General features: G+C 45.4%; 4 protein-coding genes across 8 annotated transcripts in view; 2 read left to right on the top strand and 2 right to left on the bottom strand.

Moving 5' to 3' along the window:
* The window catches only part of LOC120452925 (prolyl 4-hydroxylase subunit alpha-2-like), a 30,602-nt gene extending 15,468 nt beyond the window's left edge, over positions 1-15,134 (top strand). The window contains exons 1-9 of one of the 3 annotated variants that reach the window (XM_044006355.1): positions 12,617-12,920; positions 12,981-13,239; positions 13,319-13,621; positions 13,685-13,872; positions 13,927-14,060; positions 14,122-14,589; positions 14,649-14,702; positions 14,764-14,929; positions 14,992-15,134. In XM_044006355.1, the coding sequence (XP_043862290.1) occupies positions 13,034-13,239; positions 13,319-13,621; positions 13,685-13,872; positions 13,927-14,060; positions 14,122-14,589; positions 14,649-14,702; positions 14,764-14,929; positions 14,992-15,059 (1,587 nt within the window). In that variant the 5' untranslated portion in view covers positions 12,617-12,920; positions 12,981-13,033 and the 3' untranslated portion in view covers positions 15,060-15,134. Of the gene's footprint in view, positions 1-12,612; positions 13,240-13,318; positions 13,622-13,684; positions 13,873-13,926; positions 14,061-14,121; positions 14,590-14,648; positions 14,703-14,763; positions 14,930-14,991 lie in introns of those variants that run through there. The other 2 variants (XM_039637391.1, XM_039637389.1) reach the window with 2 other exon arrangements.
* On the bottom strand, positions 10,673-11,622 carry LOC120452944. The gene has a single exon (XM_039637426.2). It carries the CDS (start codon positions 11,551-11,553, stop codon positions 10,849-10,851), a length of 705 nt encoding a protein of 234 aa, XP_039493360.1. The 5' UTR covers positions 11,554-11,622; the 3' UTR covers positions 10,673-10,848.
* LOC120452941 lies at positions 11,600-12,435 on the bottom strand. Its single transcript, XM_039637422.2, has one exon. It carries the CDS (start codon positions 12,343-12,345, stop codon positions 11,701-11,703), a length of 645 nt encoding a protein of 214 aa, XP_039493356.1. The 5' UTR covers positions 12,346-12,435; the 3' UTR covers positions 11,600-11,700.
* Positions 15,135-15,258: 124 nt separating the features above from the next.
* On the top strand, positions 15,259-17,548 carry LOC120452926 (prolyl 4-hydroxylase subunit alpha-2-like). 3 transcript variants are annotated; one of them, XM_039637393.1, is made up of 7 exons: positions 15,259-15,675; positions 15,730-16,032; positions 16,104-16,285; positions 16,336-16,859; positions 16,913-17,041; positions 17,116-17,263; positions 17,326-17,548. In XM_039637393.1, exons 1-7 carry the CDS (start codon positions 15,473-15,475, stop codon positions 17,391-17,393), a joined length of 1,557 nt encoding a protein of 518 aa, XP_039493327.1. In that variant the 5' UTR covers positions 15,259-15,472; the 3' UTR covers positions 17,394-17,548. The 3 variants fall into 3 exon arrangements, with proteins under 3 accessions (XP_039493327.1, XP_039493326.1, XP_039493328.1); XM_039637392.1 differs by having other exon boundaries at positions 17,098-17,263; XM_039637394.1 differs by lacking the exons at positions 15,259-15,675; positions 15,730-16,032 and having other exon boundaries at positions 16,154-16,285; positions 16,565-16,859; positions 17,098-17,263.
* The last annotated feature ends 6 nt before the right edge of the window (positions 17,549-17,554 follow it).

Below are 17,554 nucleotides of genomic sequence, written 5' to 3'. Positions count from 1 at the left end.
AGTGCCTGCTCAGATGCAAATTCCATCTTGGCTGTGTGCAGTTGGTGGTAAATACTGTACGTTAAAGCATGTATCTTTAAGATTATCCCAAGGTATGCAAATTTATTACTAGGTAGTGGAGCATAAATCCTACAGTTTATTTACCATTATCACCTATCAAAGCTTTTGAATAATATCCTTGGCATATACACCTGTCTTCTGCTATGGAAATCCCTCCAATAATAGTCCTCAAATGCCGCACATTTCCCGCACACGGGTTGCTCAACCAATTGCAGCTTAACTCGATTGGTTTTGCCCCCGGGTTTCTCCGCTCCTGCGGAAACTTTAAGCCAACTGACAAATGTGTCAAACGACATGTTCACATATGTTCCGCATCGATATTATCGACAGCACAGCGGCAGCAGGCGAAAAAAAGGAGCCAAACTCAGGCAAAGTTTGGCAAAAGTTTTGCTCCTGCTGCAGCGGCAACGTCACCTTTTCAATAAACTGGCCATGACCTGGGCAAAAAAAGAGAAAGGAGCAGGCGAGGCATTAATCCCAAAACCGATGCCGGGATGCGCCGGCAGACAAAACGATTGGGCAACAGCTGCCGTCCTCGACCTTTGTCTTTGTCCGGGGACTCCCACTCCGCCATCTGTGCTGCTGGCACTCCTGTTCCCTGTTTCCAAAAACAAAAGCTGCAAAATGCCAATGGTCAGCAGAAATGCGCATAACTTTGAAAAGTTCACATGCTGGGCAGACAGGCGCAAGGACACATACCTTCCTTGCAAAAGCAAAAAGGATTCGTGGGGTGGAAACGGAGGCGGTCGTCCTCCTGGTCATAGATAAACTTCGATGTTCCGTGCTAATGTTCGCACATTTGAGACCAGTAGAGAGCCAACTTGGCCAAGTTCAGTTACTCTTCGTGGGATCAGGATAAATAGATTTTTGAAAGAGCTTCTTTCACTCTCAGTTAGCTGAATGGGGAAATATTTCTAATTGTATGCGGTATCTAAAAACTTTGGAAAGCAACGAGGATAGTTGTTTACATTCTGAGAAGTAAAACTAACAGCAAAGAGCCACTTTAAAGATACACTTTGTATCTATTGCATTCAACCAAAGGGTAGGGTATTGAGCTGAGCACTTAGCCAACCTCATGACAACTTAACCCACCATCGGCTGGCTTATGAATTGCAGTTCAAATTGGAGCCAGTCCAGGGCCAGCTGCTTATCGCCCCAGAAACCGCAGTGGGGATGCGGAATTACCTGCTTACAACAATATTAAATGCCAGACAAGGTTCTGCCGTCACCTCATCGCCAAACTCCGGCCCCAAGCACTCCCTTTCAATTTTCCGTATCTGGGGAGAATTTTCTTGGCAAACTTTTTAATGTTGGCCACTAAAACGACGCATTAAATTATTATCTGCGAGATTATGAAATTTTTAACAGCAGGTAATAATCGTAGAGAATTTGTTAAGCAGACACCACCAGCGGAGAAAAGCCAGGAGGATGAGCCAAATGAAAGACAAACATTTTCCTACCCCGGGAAAACTCTCGGATGCTTCGCTGAGCAACTTGAAACGGCATAAATGAAAACGGCGTCGAGGCTCGAGTGTTGTAACCGTAGCAATTCCCATTCCGACTCGCCATCCTTGGAGCCATTTCGAAACTCCTGCGTAACTGAGGTAATTCAAAAGTTTCCGCCAAGGCGGCCCACATTAAGTGCCACTCCCCCTTCCGCTTTTCCGCCGCCCCCCCTTTTTCGGATGGCAAATGACAGCGAGAAGTATTCACTTCAGACGCCAGCAATTAACTCTCTTTTTTGGCTGCACTGGATGGGGATTTTCCTAGCCAAGGGGATTGGGTGGAGGTAAGTGAGAAATTCGGTTGCCTAAAAAAAGTGCAAGATACTTTTGGCGACATTTCCTTTGCGGCAATCGGCAAATTGCTTTTGCCTACGTGTGCAATTGTTTTTTGCACAGTTTTTTGGCCCCTTGGCCCTCAATTACAACACACACCTCCCTGACAGTTCAACCGCCCGACATTTCTTATCACGTGTCATTGGGCAAGGATCCGATGGAGCACGAAAAGCACCCAAGAAACAACTTCAACGTACCCTGTATAAGTTGATCATAAATGATCATTTGAAATAAAGTTCTTATTTATTTCAAATTAAAGTTCTAAACAACTTTCCACATTTGTGGTTTCTTGTAACTAGAATTTACCAACCATAATTACTGTATTAGAATTGAATGGAGTTCGATTAGGTCCAGCCAACTTGTGATACCCCTTAACCTTTCCCCACAGTAAAACGCTGACATGTGGCAGAGGCCACAGTTGAGTTTCGATTCTGATTCTGAGTCCCAGCAATTTTCACCGAGCAGCGCGGCCTGCAACGCCCCCAAGTGAAAAGCGCCGCCCCCTGGAAAATACCGCAAATGAACGCTTGTCCGGCAGGAATCGCAATCGCAATCGGAGTTTGGAATCGGAATCGGAATCGAGGGGATATATATTGGGACTGGGTGTATGGTGTGCGTATGCAACATTGACATGAAGTTAATGGATGTTTTATGACCGACTAACTTCGCCAACGATAAATCGGTTTTCCATGAGCCAGTAAATTGCGATTTGATTGTTTCTGTAGGACATGCAAACAATTTATCCTTTTGCCTCAGCCACTTGCCACTCTCACTGCCGCTTGGCACGCCGGAAATGAATCTGAAAAGTGAGCGATTTTTGGGGAAACTTTGCTTAAAGTTCTTTGGGAAAAAACTCAGCCAAAGATCGATCAATGGCCAGGTCCACCCCAGAAGAGCGAAAAATCCATATATTAAATAAATCAAAGCCTGAAATTTATGAAAATTTATGCGAGCATTGCTTTCTGCTGCTCGGTCAAGATTTGCATTGTCCAGCATTGGTCACCCTCAGATTTTTTTTTGGTCCACCCTCAGGGTCTCATCCCTCATTTTGGCTCACCTTTTGTTGTAATACACACATCAAGTGCCAGCCGAATTTATGCAACATTTGGCTTTTGTTGTTTATGTTTTTTTTCTTTTTTGTGGGGGTATGTGACCGAGAAAAGAAATTCATATGATAATGTCTGAATGGGAATTCGTTTTTGCAGCTTTCCTGTCTTGCTGATATTTTCCTTTTCATAGGTAAATTTTCGTCGTGATTTATGTGGCAGTAGCGAAATGAAATGTTTATCCTTTGTCGTCCTTCTTCGGTAATCGCCATTTCAACATCAATTTATTTGCTATTAATCCTTCACCTCTTTATCGTTCCCAAGGATACTCCTAAGTAGTCCCCAGTGCCTGGTTCTATTTGCTCTGTCCAGGCAATTAGATGTTTGCCCTCGTTTCCCGGCTTAGTTGCCATTTCGGAGGTGAAATGAGCTCACGGCTATTGGCCATCGATTTGCCTCCTGAGTCCAGAGTCCTTAGTCCTCAGTGGCGAGTCCTTTATTTTCCCTCATGCCCTTTCGATACGCCCACAATCGAAACGTGTTCGCCATGGTTAGTTGCATGTTAGCAGAGCGAAATGGATGGATGGTGGGGAAAATTGGGAGCCCGGGAAATCGACTTTCCTTTAATCTGGCTGCTTGTTTGACAAGCTCTTAACACTAATTGAAGACACAATCGAAGCACACTCCAGAATCCGCCAGTTTGCCAGTTTGCCAGTTTGCCCAACTCTTTTGTCTTTCAGCGGCCAAAAATGCTCGCAGTCTTCTGGTGACTTCAAAAGGCTCAAAGGCGCGTGATTTATGCTGCTTAGCTTTGAGTCACATCACAAAAAAGAAATCCTTTGCGTGCTTTTCGATAAATCAGTTCAATATGCCAGAATCGAGTTAAGTGCGTCTTTAAAAGCAGACTGTAAACATAAGTACATACTCCATATATTCCAGATACCATATAGTCTAAGAAACTCACTTTAAAAGCTGGCTAAAGATTGCGGAGAAAAAACGAATTGAAAAGTTTTCTTTACCTTTGTTGGCTTTTTTAAAGCTACAACTTTCGGCTGGGCCAAAAAACTTATGGTGCCTGGCAAATAAATTGCCTCGTGAACTTTATGAACTCACGCGGGATTAACTTGTACCTTTGATTGAATTTCCTGCGAAGTTTCACCGCAGTGCAAAGAACACCGCACGTCTCAATCCGATAAAAGGCATTTCCAAGTCACGGCAGCCCGCCGAATATTTTTGTGCTCTGTCTGTGGAACAGATGCCAGACACCAGGACCACTCCCAACTCTCCAAGGATCTGGGCATCTGGGCAGGATGAAGTGGGGGCGGCTCCACCTCAATCTGGGCAACGGGAATTAGTCGTTTCCGTTCAAGTGGCCCCGGCTAACAATTCCAAAATTTATGCCACCCAAACGGAGGCTGAGGCTGATTCCTGATTGTGCAATTGGGAGTGCAGAAAGCAGTACACTGAAGAGTAATAAGGCGAGTTGTGATTAGCTCTAGGAGGTAGCTTCTGCTCTTAAAATCTTAAGATATTGTTTGTCTACCCAAAATTTGTTTGCTTTACTTTATTTTTCTCTCTGCAAGTTCGACCTTGTCTTCGACGAGCTTAAGTGGATGCGCGTCTAACAATTGGTTGGGGACTTATTTCAATTAAGGCGCATTACGATCTTGGCTCTTTGGCTTTGGGCCTGGTCCACCGATTGGCCCTCCAGTTCCAGTTTCGTATGGCGGCGAGTGGTGGGGAGGTGGAAAGTTTTTCTGGTCTTCTGGCCAGGAATTCCATTAAAAAGTTTACGTTTAGGTGAGTTCGGTTTGGTTTGGTTTGGCTCAGCTCGGCGGGGATATCAAATAGTTCTTGCCAGCGCGGCGAAAAGTAATTAAAATTCAAATAGCAGACAAACATTTACATTAGCGATTGTTGGCTGCTCTCGGAATGGGTTTGCAGCATTTATAAGGCAGGAATGGGAGGATATAACTCGCTTTTGTTGATGGCTCTTTGTTTTGGCCTGGCGCCAGTCTGCGGCCCAAAGTCTAGAAGTATTCATTCCCCGCTAAGGTAAAAATCGCGTGTGTGTGGCTGAGTGGATGACTGATGGCTCTTGGCGGCTGCTGTCGACACACCCACCCGAAAAGCCACCCAAAGTCACCCGTGCACCACCCACACGCACATGTGAGATTATTAATATTGTGTTTAATATCTGAGCAGCGGGGAGGGGCATTGTGTCCTTTGTCTACGAAGCCAAATGAAGAGCGTCTGCATCTGTGTGTGTGAACTTGTATCTGCGACTCTGTGTATCTGTATCTGTGTGGTGAAGTGTATCTGTGAGTGCGTGTGCTCAGGTTTGAGGACTACGTGGGCACGGAAAACAGATGGAATCTGAAAGGATTTTCACTCATGTCGCGACTTTATCAAGTGTCAAACGTTGAAAACGTGTTTGCTCTGCGAAAGGTAAAGTATCTTCTGGAAAACGTGTCCTTAACCTCGAGTAGCTCTTTTAATTTACTGAGACTTTAATGAATTTTTGGTACAACTTTCAATCAGAGCCAAGTTCCTCCTCCATCGACCATTTGGAGTGCGCAATATGCTCCTGTTCTGTAAATCACACTGAATCGGCAATGCCGCCCATTTCTGGACTATAGCATCCGTACTGCCCGTGGTCAGTGTCCGTATTTCATTTCGCGGAAAGTCTGAAATTCAGAAATTCAGAAATTCAATATCGCTGCCAACCGCCCACTAAGCTGCAAAGTTCACCCAAATGAATGGCAGCGAACAGCATGCAATGTCCTCATCCTGAATTGGGTCCTTTCTGTCCATATCCACCTCGTATGCAGAGCACGCGCTGATAACGTAAAGTGGAAGCTATCCGGTTGGGTCCAAAAATCCGGATTGGAAGCCGGGACAGGGAACCCCGGAGCACAGCACGGACATAATTAATTTGAATCCTTTTTTCCTGCTGCTTTTTGCGGTCGTGTGTCTCTGTTTTGCTTTGCATTTTTTCGCTTTACTTTTGCGTGCAACCAAAAATTAATCAAGTGCTAGTTACGCGAAGCGCGCAGTTTTTAATTAAAGCAGCATCAAAGCGAACTTTTTCCCGCAGTAAATACCCATATAGGAGAATATAGTGAAATACTTTATACTTTAGATCCTTTTTGAACATCTGGGAGTGTGGCTAAAGCTTTAAGAACGCCAACACTTGCTGGCTGAGGTGTTTGTGCAGAAGCGCCCAGCGGCAAGAGCGACTGCAAAATCATAATACAAACCAATTTCATGCTGAATTAAACAGGAGTCGGGGGTCCTGGCAAACAATAGTTGAAGTATCCTGTCAACAGACGGCGGCTAGCAATTACAACAACAACAGCAGCAGGATTCGCACAAAGGCAGCACGTGCATTTTGCGCTTTTTAACAAGGGGAATGCCACACACTTGGCCTTGGGCGAAATGAGCGGCCGCCGCAGCAGACCCCCAATCGCAGTGCTTCAATTACACGGTAGCAAAAGTGGTTGCAAATAAATGTGTGCTTGAAAGTTCTAGGGCAACACAGAAATACATTACCTAGAGTACCTAGAAGTATGCAACACTATATTTTATTGGTGCTCAAACAGAAACTTTTTTTAAGTGCCACAACCACTAAAATAAAAGAGGTATTTCTAGTTCCTCAAAGCAGATTTTTTTGAGTTGAGAAAACTCGAGTGGTGCTGGGATTATCACACGTAGACTGGCCAAGCCAGTTGGCCCGGGGGATGAGTCCAACTCCCCTTCCTTGAGCCAGGAACTCCTCCATCTGCTCCACGGAGAAATGCACCTCGGGCACACCTCCAGATCTGCAGACCACGAGACCACCAGAGTCCTGGCCTTTTTCGATCTGTTCAGCTGCGAATAATGCGGCTGCGGCGACGTGTCTCGCATAATTTGCAGCAAAGTGCACAACAATGGCAGGCCCTCTGTCAGAGGCATTAGCATTACTTTGGGGTGGCTAACAGACTCCTCGTTTGTGGCAGTGTGACGCGTGAAATATTAGAAATTAAAAAACACATGACAAGCAATGTTGGCACTTTGATTTGTCTGCCAGCCGCAGACAGTGTTTGCTGCCCTGCTGCCTTTCCCTCCTCCGTTGTAATAATCATTTCGCAGGAGGTACAAGTAAATGGCGCAGTGGTGAAATGGCAATTACTTGGGAATGGGGAATGAATGTCTGCGGGCCAGGCCAATAAATTAGGAAACACCTGTTTTTAGCCGGCCAACACAGGCAAACGAAGGCGACAGATGTCTGCGAGGGGCTGGGGGGAATCGAAACTGTTTTTCCTGGCCGTAATGAAAATATTATTCCGACTACATAATTTGTGGGACCCCCGAACACGCACACCCCACCACCCCCCACCAACCCGCCTTAACCCCACTGTGGGGCTTTGGGGCTTGCGAGTAATTTATGTTACTTTTTTCTGCCGCTACTTGGCCGCATTTCGCGGTTTTTTATTGCTACGTGCAGAGAGACAGAGAGAGAGAGAGCGACAGAGACAAAGATACAGTACACTGCACGGAAATTCCGTTTCCAGGACTACTACTTCTCTTAAGAAGCACTATCATCACTATTAACAAGTCTATTTGATTTGTTGCGAGACAAGTAGTTCCTCTTGCCTTGCTTACTTTAAACATAGGTAATGTTTTATCGCAGTTTTTCTTGCAGTGTACTGGTGCAGAGAGGGCCATGGGATAAGCCAAAGGAATGGGTCCAGAAGCAGACCACGCCATAATGTCGTCATGACAGACGCGGCCATAAAAGATAATTATGATTCCGGTAATAGGTTTTATTTTTCGCATGTACCTCTTTTGTTCATGGGCCCAGCTCCCGTTCCCTTCCAGTTGAAAAGGAAAACCAGTGCCAAAAGCCTTCGCTGTTGTTGTTGTGGCATTGAGGGGGGTGATGGGGTGGTGCTGGCACAAAGGTCGACCTCGGTGGCTGCCCATCGCCGAAGGACGTGGGGCTGTGTCTACATTTACTTTTCGGGTGACCAACGTGGCATAGAAATTATGCGCATTATACGCGCCGCGCTCCAGCGCCTCGCTAAAAAATTATATCCGCGGAATTATGCAAGCCACGGTGGAAAATACGGCGGGTTTTCAGTGGGCGGTTCAAAGGGATACGGGATTATTTTTACACACTCTTTTCGTGCTTAACAACATAAATAAAAGTCGTGACCGTAAGGGATAAGGTAACACTTTGTACGATTGCAATTAAATCGTTATGCTCTCATACCAGAAAATGGCAGTGGCTGCCTAAAATATATTTAAATACCTCCCTAAATAAAGTCATTCATTATGAGCAACCTATTGAATTTGAAGCCCAGCACGAGCTTAACTTACATTCTCAATTAGCGCCACATCAAGGGGTAACATTTTCCGGGGGTTGCGGCAAGAAGTAAGTAGGAAATGAATGCCGTGTTTGCTATTCTAATGAACTTGTCACGCTTATGAAGATTAATGCCACCTTGGCGCAGTTATCAGGCAGCCGATTCGCAGTTTGAAGTTTCGCAGCTTGAAGTTTCAGTTCCAATTCCTAACAAAGAGTAATTGTCCCAACATGATAATTGCTTTAATGACGAATGCAAAACGAGGAAGCGGGCTTCTGAATTTGATTAATGTGCTACCCGGCAATTGACCCAGTTTTCAATTAGGAGTGGGAGCGAAAGCGGAAACAGGAGTGACAGGTCTCAAGTTAGCTTGTCCAAAATCCAGTCCCACTCCCTGCGATTCACTGCGATTCCCTGGGACTTTCACCCATGCTGAGACGTGGAAATCGTGGAGGAAAATAGGGAAATGACAGTCCTGTTGATGTCTAATGGAAAACGTGTGCGGGCATAAAAATGGCCGCTAAGAAAATGCATAAAAATGTGTGTGTACGCTGCTCAGGGCAAGGAAGGACATGCAAGGACAAACGGAAGTCACACACATGCTCGCTTATCGGCCAAAGTAACTTTTCCGCAGCAAAAATGCCAAAGTCCATAAAATATTTTTACACACCAGATCTGGATCTGGAGATACACACTCCTTCGGTTTTTCCCCAACTGAAACTGAAACTGGAACTGGAGCAGGAGCAGCAGCAGCAGCAGCAGACGGGGCATACCTACACGTAAAAGGATATCTAAGGAGCAAGGACTGTGTGGCGAAATTGTTTACACAAGTCATAAGCATTTTTTAGCGAGCCATCGCTGTCTGTTTGCCAGTGTATAAAAGCCCTGCCCGCATTTGCATAAACCTTTCCACTCTGTGTTTGCCCAGCCCATTATCATCCAGCGGCACCACCAATACCAATCCACTGAAAACTTTTGACAACTGCAATAATCATAACTGCAACCGCCCGACATTGATTTCGAATTGGAGATTGGAGAAGATTGGAGCAGAAGATTGGCGGGCGGCGTCCTCGACCATTGGGCGCCATTAATGGAGCATTGTTTCACAAGTCGTTTCGAGAACCAAGTGTTTGAGTTTCCGCTTGATTTGCGCTCGCTGCCATAAAGCAGGGCCCAAAACTTTTCAAAGTTTTGCGGTTTACAGTTTAATAGCCGCGATGGATTTCACTGAGTGGGTCACCAATTGAAATTGATATGCCTTTGAAGGTGCCACTGCAAACCATAACCCCGAAAATGCATTAGCTTTGTGTGTTTAGGTGTTCGAAATGGTTAAGTACAATAAGGGATGCGGAATGAGGGATGAGGTTCTGATTTTGCGAGACGGCAACTTCACATTACCGAAGTAAATAGGTTTTGTGGTGCTGGCTGACTGGCTGACTGGCTGGCATTGTAGGTTAAACGATATTTTGTACCGTGACATGTTTGCCCGTCGCCGTAGTCGCTGATTTTGATCCATGCGCCGCCAATGATTGATGACACTTAATTGATGAACATCCTCCTGCCTTCTGGGGGCCGCAATGCTTTGAGCAAATATTTGCCATGTCTGGCTTAAAGTGGCCCAAAAGCAGCTTAAAGGCCCGTCCAGCTGTTGACAGTGCCAGCCGGAATCCAGCAGCCAGAATCTAAAATCCAGGAGTCTACGGTCACGGACATGAACTCGGTGTGGACCGTGGACGGCAGGACATTTTCCAGGTCACAGGTGCTTTTGTTGTCCGCATTAGATTTGCCTTTCCGTTCTGCTACACGCACACAAATCTCTGGGCCTCCGTGCATTGGTCTTTCTGGTCTCTTTGGTCTTTTTGTTTGGCTGCCCTGTCCATTTGGCTGTAAAATTTATTTCATTTGTCCAACAACCCGACCCCGCAAAAGGCATGACGCTGACAGTTTTATGGCAAAGTTAAGCCGATATCAACGGCAGGACATATGACCCGACCCCATTCGCATGCGGCCATATCACCCGCTGGCCGCTCCATAAAAGTGTAAAATTTAAAGCCTTTTTTGCCATACCTTGGCACACACACGCACAACAAGTGGGCTCTATACAAAGCGGCATTTAGGACTCCACAAAAATCCTTTCAATGGATTCACTCATGGCGGCAGCAGATAGCAATTGTTCAGTAATGCGAGCATTAACCAGTAGGAATTGCACGGTCGAGTGCTCCGACTGCGAGATATCCGATTTTGATTTACATTGTTGCGCCCTCAAAGATTCAAATTAATTAGGCTGTTCCGAAACAAACTAATTAATTTGAGAGCGAAGTAACAGCCTTATCTTTATATAATAACTAATTATTTAGGGAAAAACTCAGCTGACTACAGATTATTTTAAAAAATATATATTTCACATTACCTATCGATACATACGAGTATGTATATGTAGCTCAAGCAAACATCCAAGAACTTACAAAATTTGGAAAAGGCGGTATTACAATATATGAAACTGCAATTTTGGCAAAAACTCCACTGGCTCATTATAGAAAAGTTCCGCGAGTGCGTCTACAAGTAAATGGGCTCGTTCTCGCAGTACTCGCGAAACCACTCGTATTCGCTTAGTTTCCTGTGAATGAATTTGCCCAGCACAAAAAGCGGTATGGGCATGTAGGTGCCCTTGCTCTCACCCTGGTTCCGGTCATTGGTCAACTTCACGTCGATCATGATGGTGGCGTGGAGCAGGTAGAGTACTCCACAGGCCAGCGACGAGATGGACTGTCCGCGCAGGTAGAAGAAGAACGGGTGCATCGGTACGTCCTCCAAATATTGGTTGACTGGGTTTTCATGTACGTCGCTGGACAGGAAGAAGACGTAAAACTGACGCTCCGCATCCCACATGGTGGTCAGGGATATCAGGACGAAGGCGATGGCGGCCGCCGAGGACTTCCAAATCTCCAAGCGGACGGAGGGCGTGTTACCCGTGCATATACTCACGCTCTGCAAGAGCGTCACCATCGAGAAGAAGGTGAAGGTCAGGAGGTAGATGTAGTGGATAGCCACCGCATCCCAACTGAACCTGTGCACTTTGATGACCTGAAAGCCTGTGACGTGATAACACATGCAGAACATGTTCAAGACGGTTTCCAGCGTATAGAACACAAAGAGCACGGGTCGCAGAGCTTCGGGCTTGTGATGTCCTGCCCCACTGCTCTCTAGCGCTGAAGCACGCGGTCCATAGACCCAGGTGAAAAGGGACTCCGCTCCAGACATACCGAGTATACAAAACTTAACAAAATAATTTATAAAAGTGACAGCATTTCCCAGGGAAATAGATACAGATATACATATGTATTTGGAATTTGTACAATTTGAACTATGGTTTTTGTAAAGAATCAGCAGCAAATTTAAGACTTCCCACTAGAGATCAATGGTGTTGTTGCCACAAAACTCCGTAAACCACTCGTACTTGGACATCTTTCTGTGGAAAGCGCGACCCAGGACGAAGAGGGGAATGGGCAGGTGTTGTGATCCATTGACCACAAGCTTGGAGGTCAGCCTGACGTCGAACATGATTACGGCGTGGAGCATGTAGATCAGACCGCAGGACAACGAGGAGATGGCCTGACCCTTCTTGTAGCGGAAGGTCGGGTGAACGGGAGGCAGTTCCCTGTGCTCATCCTGGGCCTGCTCGCTGGGTGGTCGCACGAAGAACACAGAGAACTGCCGCTCCACGTCCCACATGGTGAGCAAGGATATCAGGATGAAGGCGACCGCGGCCACCGAGGCCTTCCAGATCTCCACCAGGACACTGGGCATGCGTCCCGTGCAAATGGCGATGCTCTGGAAAAAGTTCACCAATATGAAGACGTAGAAGACGATCAGGCAGATGTAGTGGATCTCTTGGCCTCGCCAATCGAGGGGCTGGAATCCAGTGATGTGATACCCAATGCAGATAATGTTTAGGATCGTCTCCAAGGTGTAGAATATGAAGAGCGTGGGGCGTACTGCTACCGGTTTGATGTGCAGAAAATCGGTGGTGGAATGTACATATAGTTTATTCATGTCGTAGTAGTTATCCTAAATTTTGTGTGAACTACTTTCGAAAGGTAGTATTTTGTGGCAAAAGTCAAATTAAAGACATTGAAGTATATGGCACAAGGGTCTTTGGGAAAGGAAAAATCTTGTTTACGTAGGCATGGCAAAACATAACTTTAAAGAATGGTTTTCCAATGCATAAAAAGCATTAAGAAATATGACGTTTTTATGTCATATCTTATCTTATAAACGTGTGAACAACCGCTACATAAATGTTATTTATAATCGATGCAGATAAATATATATCTGTCAAAGCGATAGCCCCACCTAAGCTCTGGCATAGCTTTTTCAACCATCATGGGTATATCATATCATGACTGTCGTTCCCCAGTTACCCACTGCCCACATCGTATTGCCGGTGGTCAGTGATCTGGGCGAGCACGTTCTTCGATGACGCAGCTCTTTTGCGAACGGCGAGCACGTAGTGCCAACTCAATATTTTTGTTCCGGTGCTTTTGCTCTCGGGTTAATTAAATCGCTGCGTGCCGCTATCAATGCGCCGCTTATCAGCAGTCGAAAGAATCGCTATAAACGGAATACGAGTGAGTATTTATCTCGACCCGATGTTAACTTGCCAGCTACGACTATTTTGGCTCTGCCAGTTGGCTCCGTCACGTAGACCCACATAGAACCGCGACCAGAAAGGTAACCCACAATGCGCTCTTCAAAGTGGCTACTCCCGGTAAGGCTGCTGCTCATCTACCAGGTGCTGCTCCTTCTCCACCACCAGGTGGCAGGCGAGGAGAGCCACTGCACCTCGGTGGCGGGAATGGTGAAGCTGCTCGACTTGGAGGCGCAGCTGATCGACAACCTAGAGGATTACGCAGTCGAGCTGGAGAAGAAACTGGAGACCGTAAGAAGGTACTAGCTGGTTTTAAATTCTATCTATTCCATATCCATGACAAGGCTTCAACTAGTTTTGTATTTAATTTTTCTTTAGGAGCATAACAACTCTGCGTTTGGAGAACGACAAAGCCCGCAGCTCCACGGAGGAGTACCTATCCAATCCGCTGAACTCCTTCTCGCTCATTCGGCGCATGAATCGCGACTGGATTATTTGGCAACTATACTTGGACGATTCCGTGGGCGTTTCCCAGGTGGAGAGAATCCAGGAGCTACGGGAACACATGCCCACCCACACGGATGTGGAGGAGGCTGTGAGCGCCTTGGATCGCATTCAACACACCTATGGACTTAAAGTGTCGGAAATGACCCATGGACTCCTCAATGGGAAACAGTACAAGTAAGATGTAGCTAATTGAACCATTCCGTTATTGAACGAAACAGTAACCCATATTGTTTGCAGTGTGAGCCTCACTGTATTGGATACGTATGCCATGGCCCAAATCCTATTTGACCAGGAAAACTATTTGGCAGCTGCTAGCTGGATCTATCAGTCGGTTGTATTGATGGAGGTTTATTCCCTGGCTGCCCCCCTTCAGATTTCCAAAAACGAAGTGCGAATGTTCTATGCTGAAACCCTGCTAAAGCTGAGTAAGTAGTTTCGGATTTGAAGACAAAGCGCCTTTCTATATTAAATAAAAACAGACCAGAACGCCGATGCCCTGAAAGTTGTCAACATTGCTCTGGCTGATAACCCGCAAGATATTAAACTGTTGCTGAAGAAGTCGGAAATCGAAACGATGATAAGGACGGGCGCCAACATTGCGCATCCGGTGAAGGTACGTGGTTTTGGCAGCTTGATAAGGTCAATCAGATAGGGCTAAAATGAAAACATTTCAGGTTCAAGCTCAAGCTCAAACAGCAGAGCCAAGTGCCTACCAGATGGGCTGCCGAGGTCAGTTCGCGCCGTCCGCGGACAGCAAGCTTCACTGTCTGTACAACAGAACCACCTCGCCCTTCCTGATGCTCGCTCCGCTCAAGATGGAACTGGTGGGTCTGGACCCATACATGGTGCTCTACCACGACGTGCTCTCTGCCAAGGAAATCAAGGAGCTCCAAGGTATGGCCACTCCGGGACTGAAGCGAGCCACTGTCTTTCAGGCCGCCTCCGGTCGGAACGAGGTGGTCAAGACCAGGACCTCCAAGGTGGCCTGGTTTCCCGATGGCTATAGTCCCCTCACTGTTCGTCTCAATGCCCGCATCACCGACATGACCGGATTCAATCTCTATGGCTCCGAGATGCTGCAGCTGATGAACTACGGCTTGGGTGGCCACTACGACCAGCACTACGACTACTTTAACACGATTGTAAGTAGCCGAGCTCTACGTATAAGTATTATCATCATCGGTTTTCATTTTGCTTCAAGAACTCCAATTTGACTGCCATGAGTGGCGACCGCATTGCGACAGTACTCTTCTACGTAAGTAACTAAAATATAGTTGCCTTAAGTTACATTTATTTTTACTTCTAATTATCCCCAGCTGACGGATGTAGAACAAGGTGGCGCCACCGTGTTTCCAAACATTAGAAAGGCCATCTTCCCGCAACGCGGATCCGTCATAATGTGGTACAATCTCAAGGACGACGGTCAAATCGACACTCAAACCCTTCATGCTGCTTGCCCCGTTATAGTGGGTTCCAAATGGGGTATGCTCGACGTCTTATTACCTATCACCTGTGATCTGTATTTCTTATGCAATCCTTTGCAGTGTGCAACAAGTGGATTCGGGAGCGCGAACAGCTATTCAGAAGACCTTGCCTCAAAAAGCGAATGTGATTCTCAGCGAAACTATTTTCAGACAGTGATAATATACGACCGCAATGAAACTCAATAAAGTCAACTAATCAATAATGCTGTCAATTAAACTCACTTTCCCAGCGATAAGAACCATTGAAAATCAAGTCTCAACATTCCGGAGTGGTATAATTAGAGGTGTTTTTACTCAAAGTCGTTCATCAAAATCAAGAATTGGAAAACCCTGCCAAATACCGTTTGATGTCAGCCAATTTTGGCAGTTTGCATTATAAGCACAAGATAAGAAAAAGGTTTTCTACTTCTATAAACATGGGAATAAATACACATTTACAGATAATCTTGGCATCCGAGTAGATCTAGCAACAATAGATCTTGACACAATAAATTTTTATATATTCTGGAACTTTATTTTCAAGAAAGGGTTCAAGGTTTCAATGACCTCAAAATGGAGGCAATTTCAAGTATCTATACTCAACCTGCTGCTAATACTCGCTCCAACTTGGGGCAATAGATTGGAGCAACACCATGCTTTATCGGTGGCTTCAATGCCACCACTTCTTGAACTGGAGAAAAAGCTGATCGACAACCTTGAGGACTATGCCAATGTCATGGAGCAAAAGCTGCAGGTCTTACGAAGGTGATGAGTTTGTGAAGTGTGACTTATTGAATCATTCAACTTTTTCTGCTCTAGTTACATTCCAGTTCTCAGGGCAGAGAACGCGAAGGGGCGGAAAGATGCAATGTTCTACCTGTCCAATCCATTGAATGCTCATTCCCTCATCCGAAGATTACATCAGGATTGGCCCAAGTGGCGGATCTATATGATCCAGCCAGTTGGCACAGCTCAAATTAGAAACTTTGATAGTTGGAAGACAGATCTTCCCACAAACACCGACTTGTGCGATGCCTGTGCCGGCATTGTCCGCATAAAAAGCATTTATGACCTGCAGGTTGAAGACATTATACAGGGACAAATAGACGGTTGCCAATACAAGTATGTATTATCAAGAGTTTTGGGAAATCTCTTCATTTTACATACTCGCTAATTTTGGTAAACTTTTTCAGCTTTAGCATGAGTTCTGCGGATATTTTTGCAGTAGGTTATCACCTTGCTAAGAGGAAAGCTGAACTGGAAGGTATTCAATGGCTGCAAGAGGCTGTCAATCGTCTTCAGAATGAACCACCACACTTGTCAATAGCAGAATTAGAAGTTCTAAAACTACTTGCAGAATGCCATTTAAATGAAAGTAAGTCATTGTACCTTTAATGATATCAGCTCTTAACGAATATCGCTTAGATAAATATTCAAAAGCGCTGTCTTTGGTTGAAAGGTGCCTAAAGATTGAGCCCCAAAGAGGTTATTTCATACGACTACGTCATAAAATTAATAAGTTGATAAGAGACCAGACTAATGGCACAATTGAAAAAGAGAAACAACCTGAAAAAGCTCTAGAAATGGCATTTAAATTAAGTTGCCGGGGCTTTCTTAACACATCTACTAAACTCCACTGTTCCTATAATTTTAGCACCACACCATTTCTTCGTTTTGCACCTCTGAAAATGGAACAAGTTGGATTGAATCCCTATGTGGTGCTATACCATGAGGTGCTCTCTCCACAGGAATCCGCACAGCTAATAGAACTAGCTGCTTCTGATTTAAAAGCTAGCGGAGTCTTCCAAGCCAAAGGATCAACCTTTAAGCGGTTGAGGACCGTCAAGGCTCGTTGGATTAAGAAGGAGTTAAACGAGCTAACCAAACGAATTACACGGCGTATACGCGATATGACGGGCTTCGATTTGAAGGAAGCGGAAAAGTTTCAGGTAAGTTTCAAGTTGAGGCCCTTGACTTAGTGTAAACCAATTGGCAAACGCAGATAATCAATTATGGTATTGGTGGCCACTATAACATGCACAAGGACTACTTTAACTTAACAAAAATCCCTTACAAGGAAGTCGCATTGGCCAAACATTTTGGAGACCGAATTGCTACAGTTCTGTTTTATGTAAGTTTATTTTGGTTATTTTTCTTACGACTCCTCGCATTTTTCTACACCCCTAGCTGTCTGATGTGGAACAGGGTGGAGCCACGGTGTTTCCCATGTCGGGATATACCATCTATCCTCGAGCGGGAACAGCACTCCTCTGGTACAACCTTCATACCGATGGACACTGTGATCCCTCGACTCTGCACGCTGCTTGCCCCGTAATGGTGGGCTCTAAATGGGGTTTGATTTAATAGAATGCTAACTTCTAGCTCGATTTACCTTCATTTGTACCCTTTTGGCAGTGATGACGGAGTGGATTCGCGAACGAGGCCAGATGTTCATTAGGCCCTGCTTAAAACCTTCAGCTTGAATTAACGGAAAGCTAAACCTCACAACAAATTCTAGTGCATTCTTTGGATTATGCACTGTTAAATACACTTTATAGAAATATTACAGTTTGAAACAAGCTTTATAAGAAATATTATTTATTTAGTAGGCCTGAATAAACGTCAAATTAAAAACTCACAATTA

The sequence above is a fragment of the Drosophila santomea genome, chromosome 3R (genome assembly GCF_016746245.2).
Source record: "Drosophila santomea strain STO CAGO 1482 chromosome 3R, Prin_Dsan_1.1, whole genome shotgun sequence".
Taxonomy (NCBI): domain Eukaryota; kingdom Metazoa; phylum Arthropoda; class Insecta; order Diptera; family Drosophilidae; genus Drosophila; species Drosophila santomea.
The sequence above is the reverse complement of the archived record's forward strand: the minus strand, read 5'-3'. Positions and strand labels throughout refer to the sequence as shown.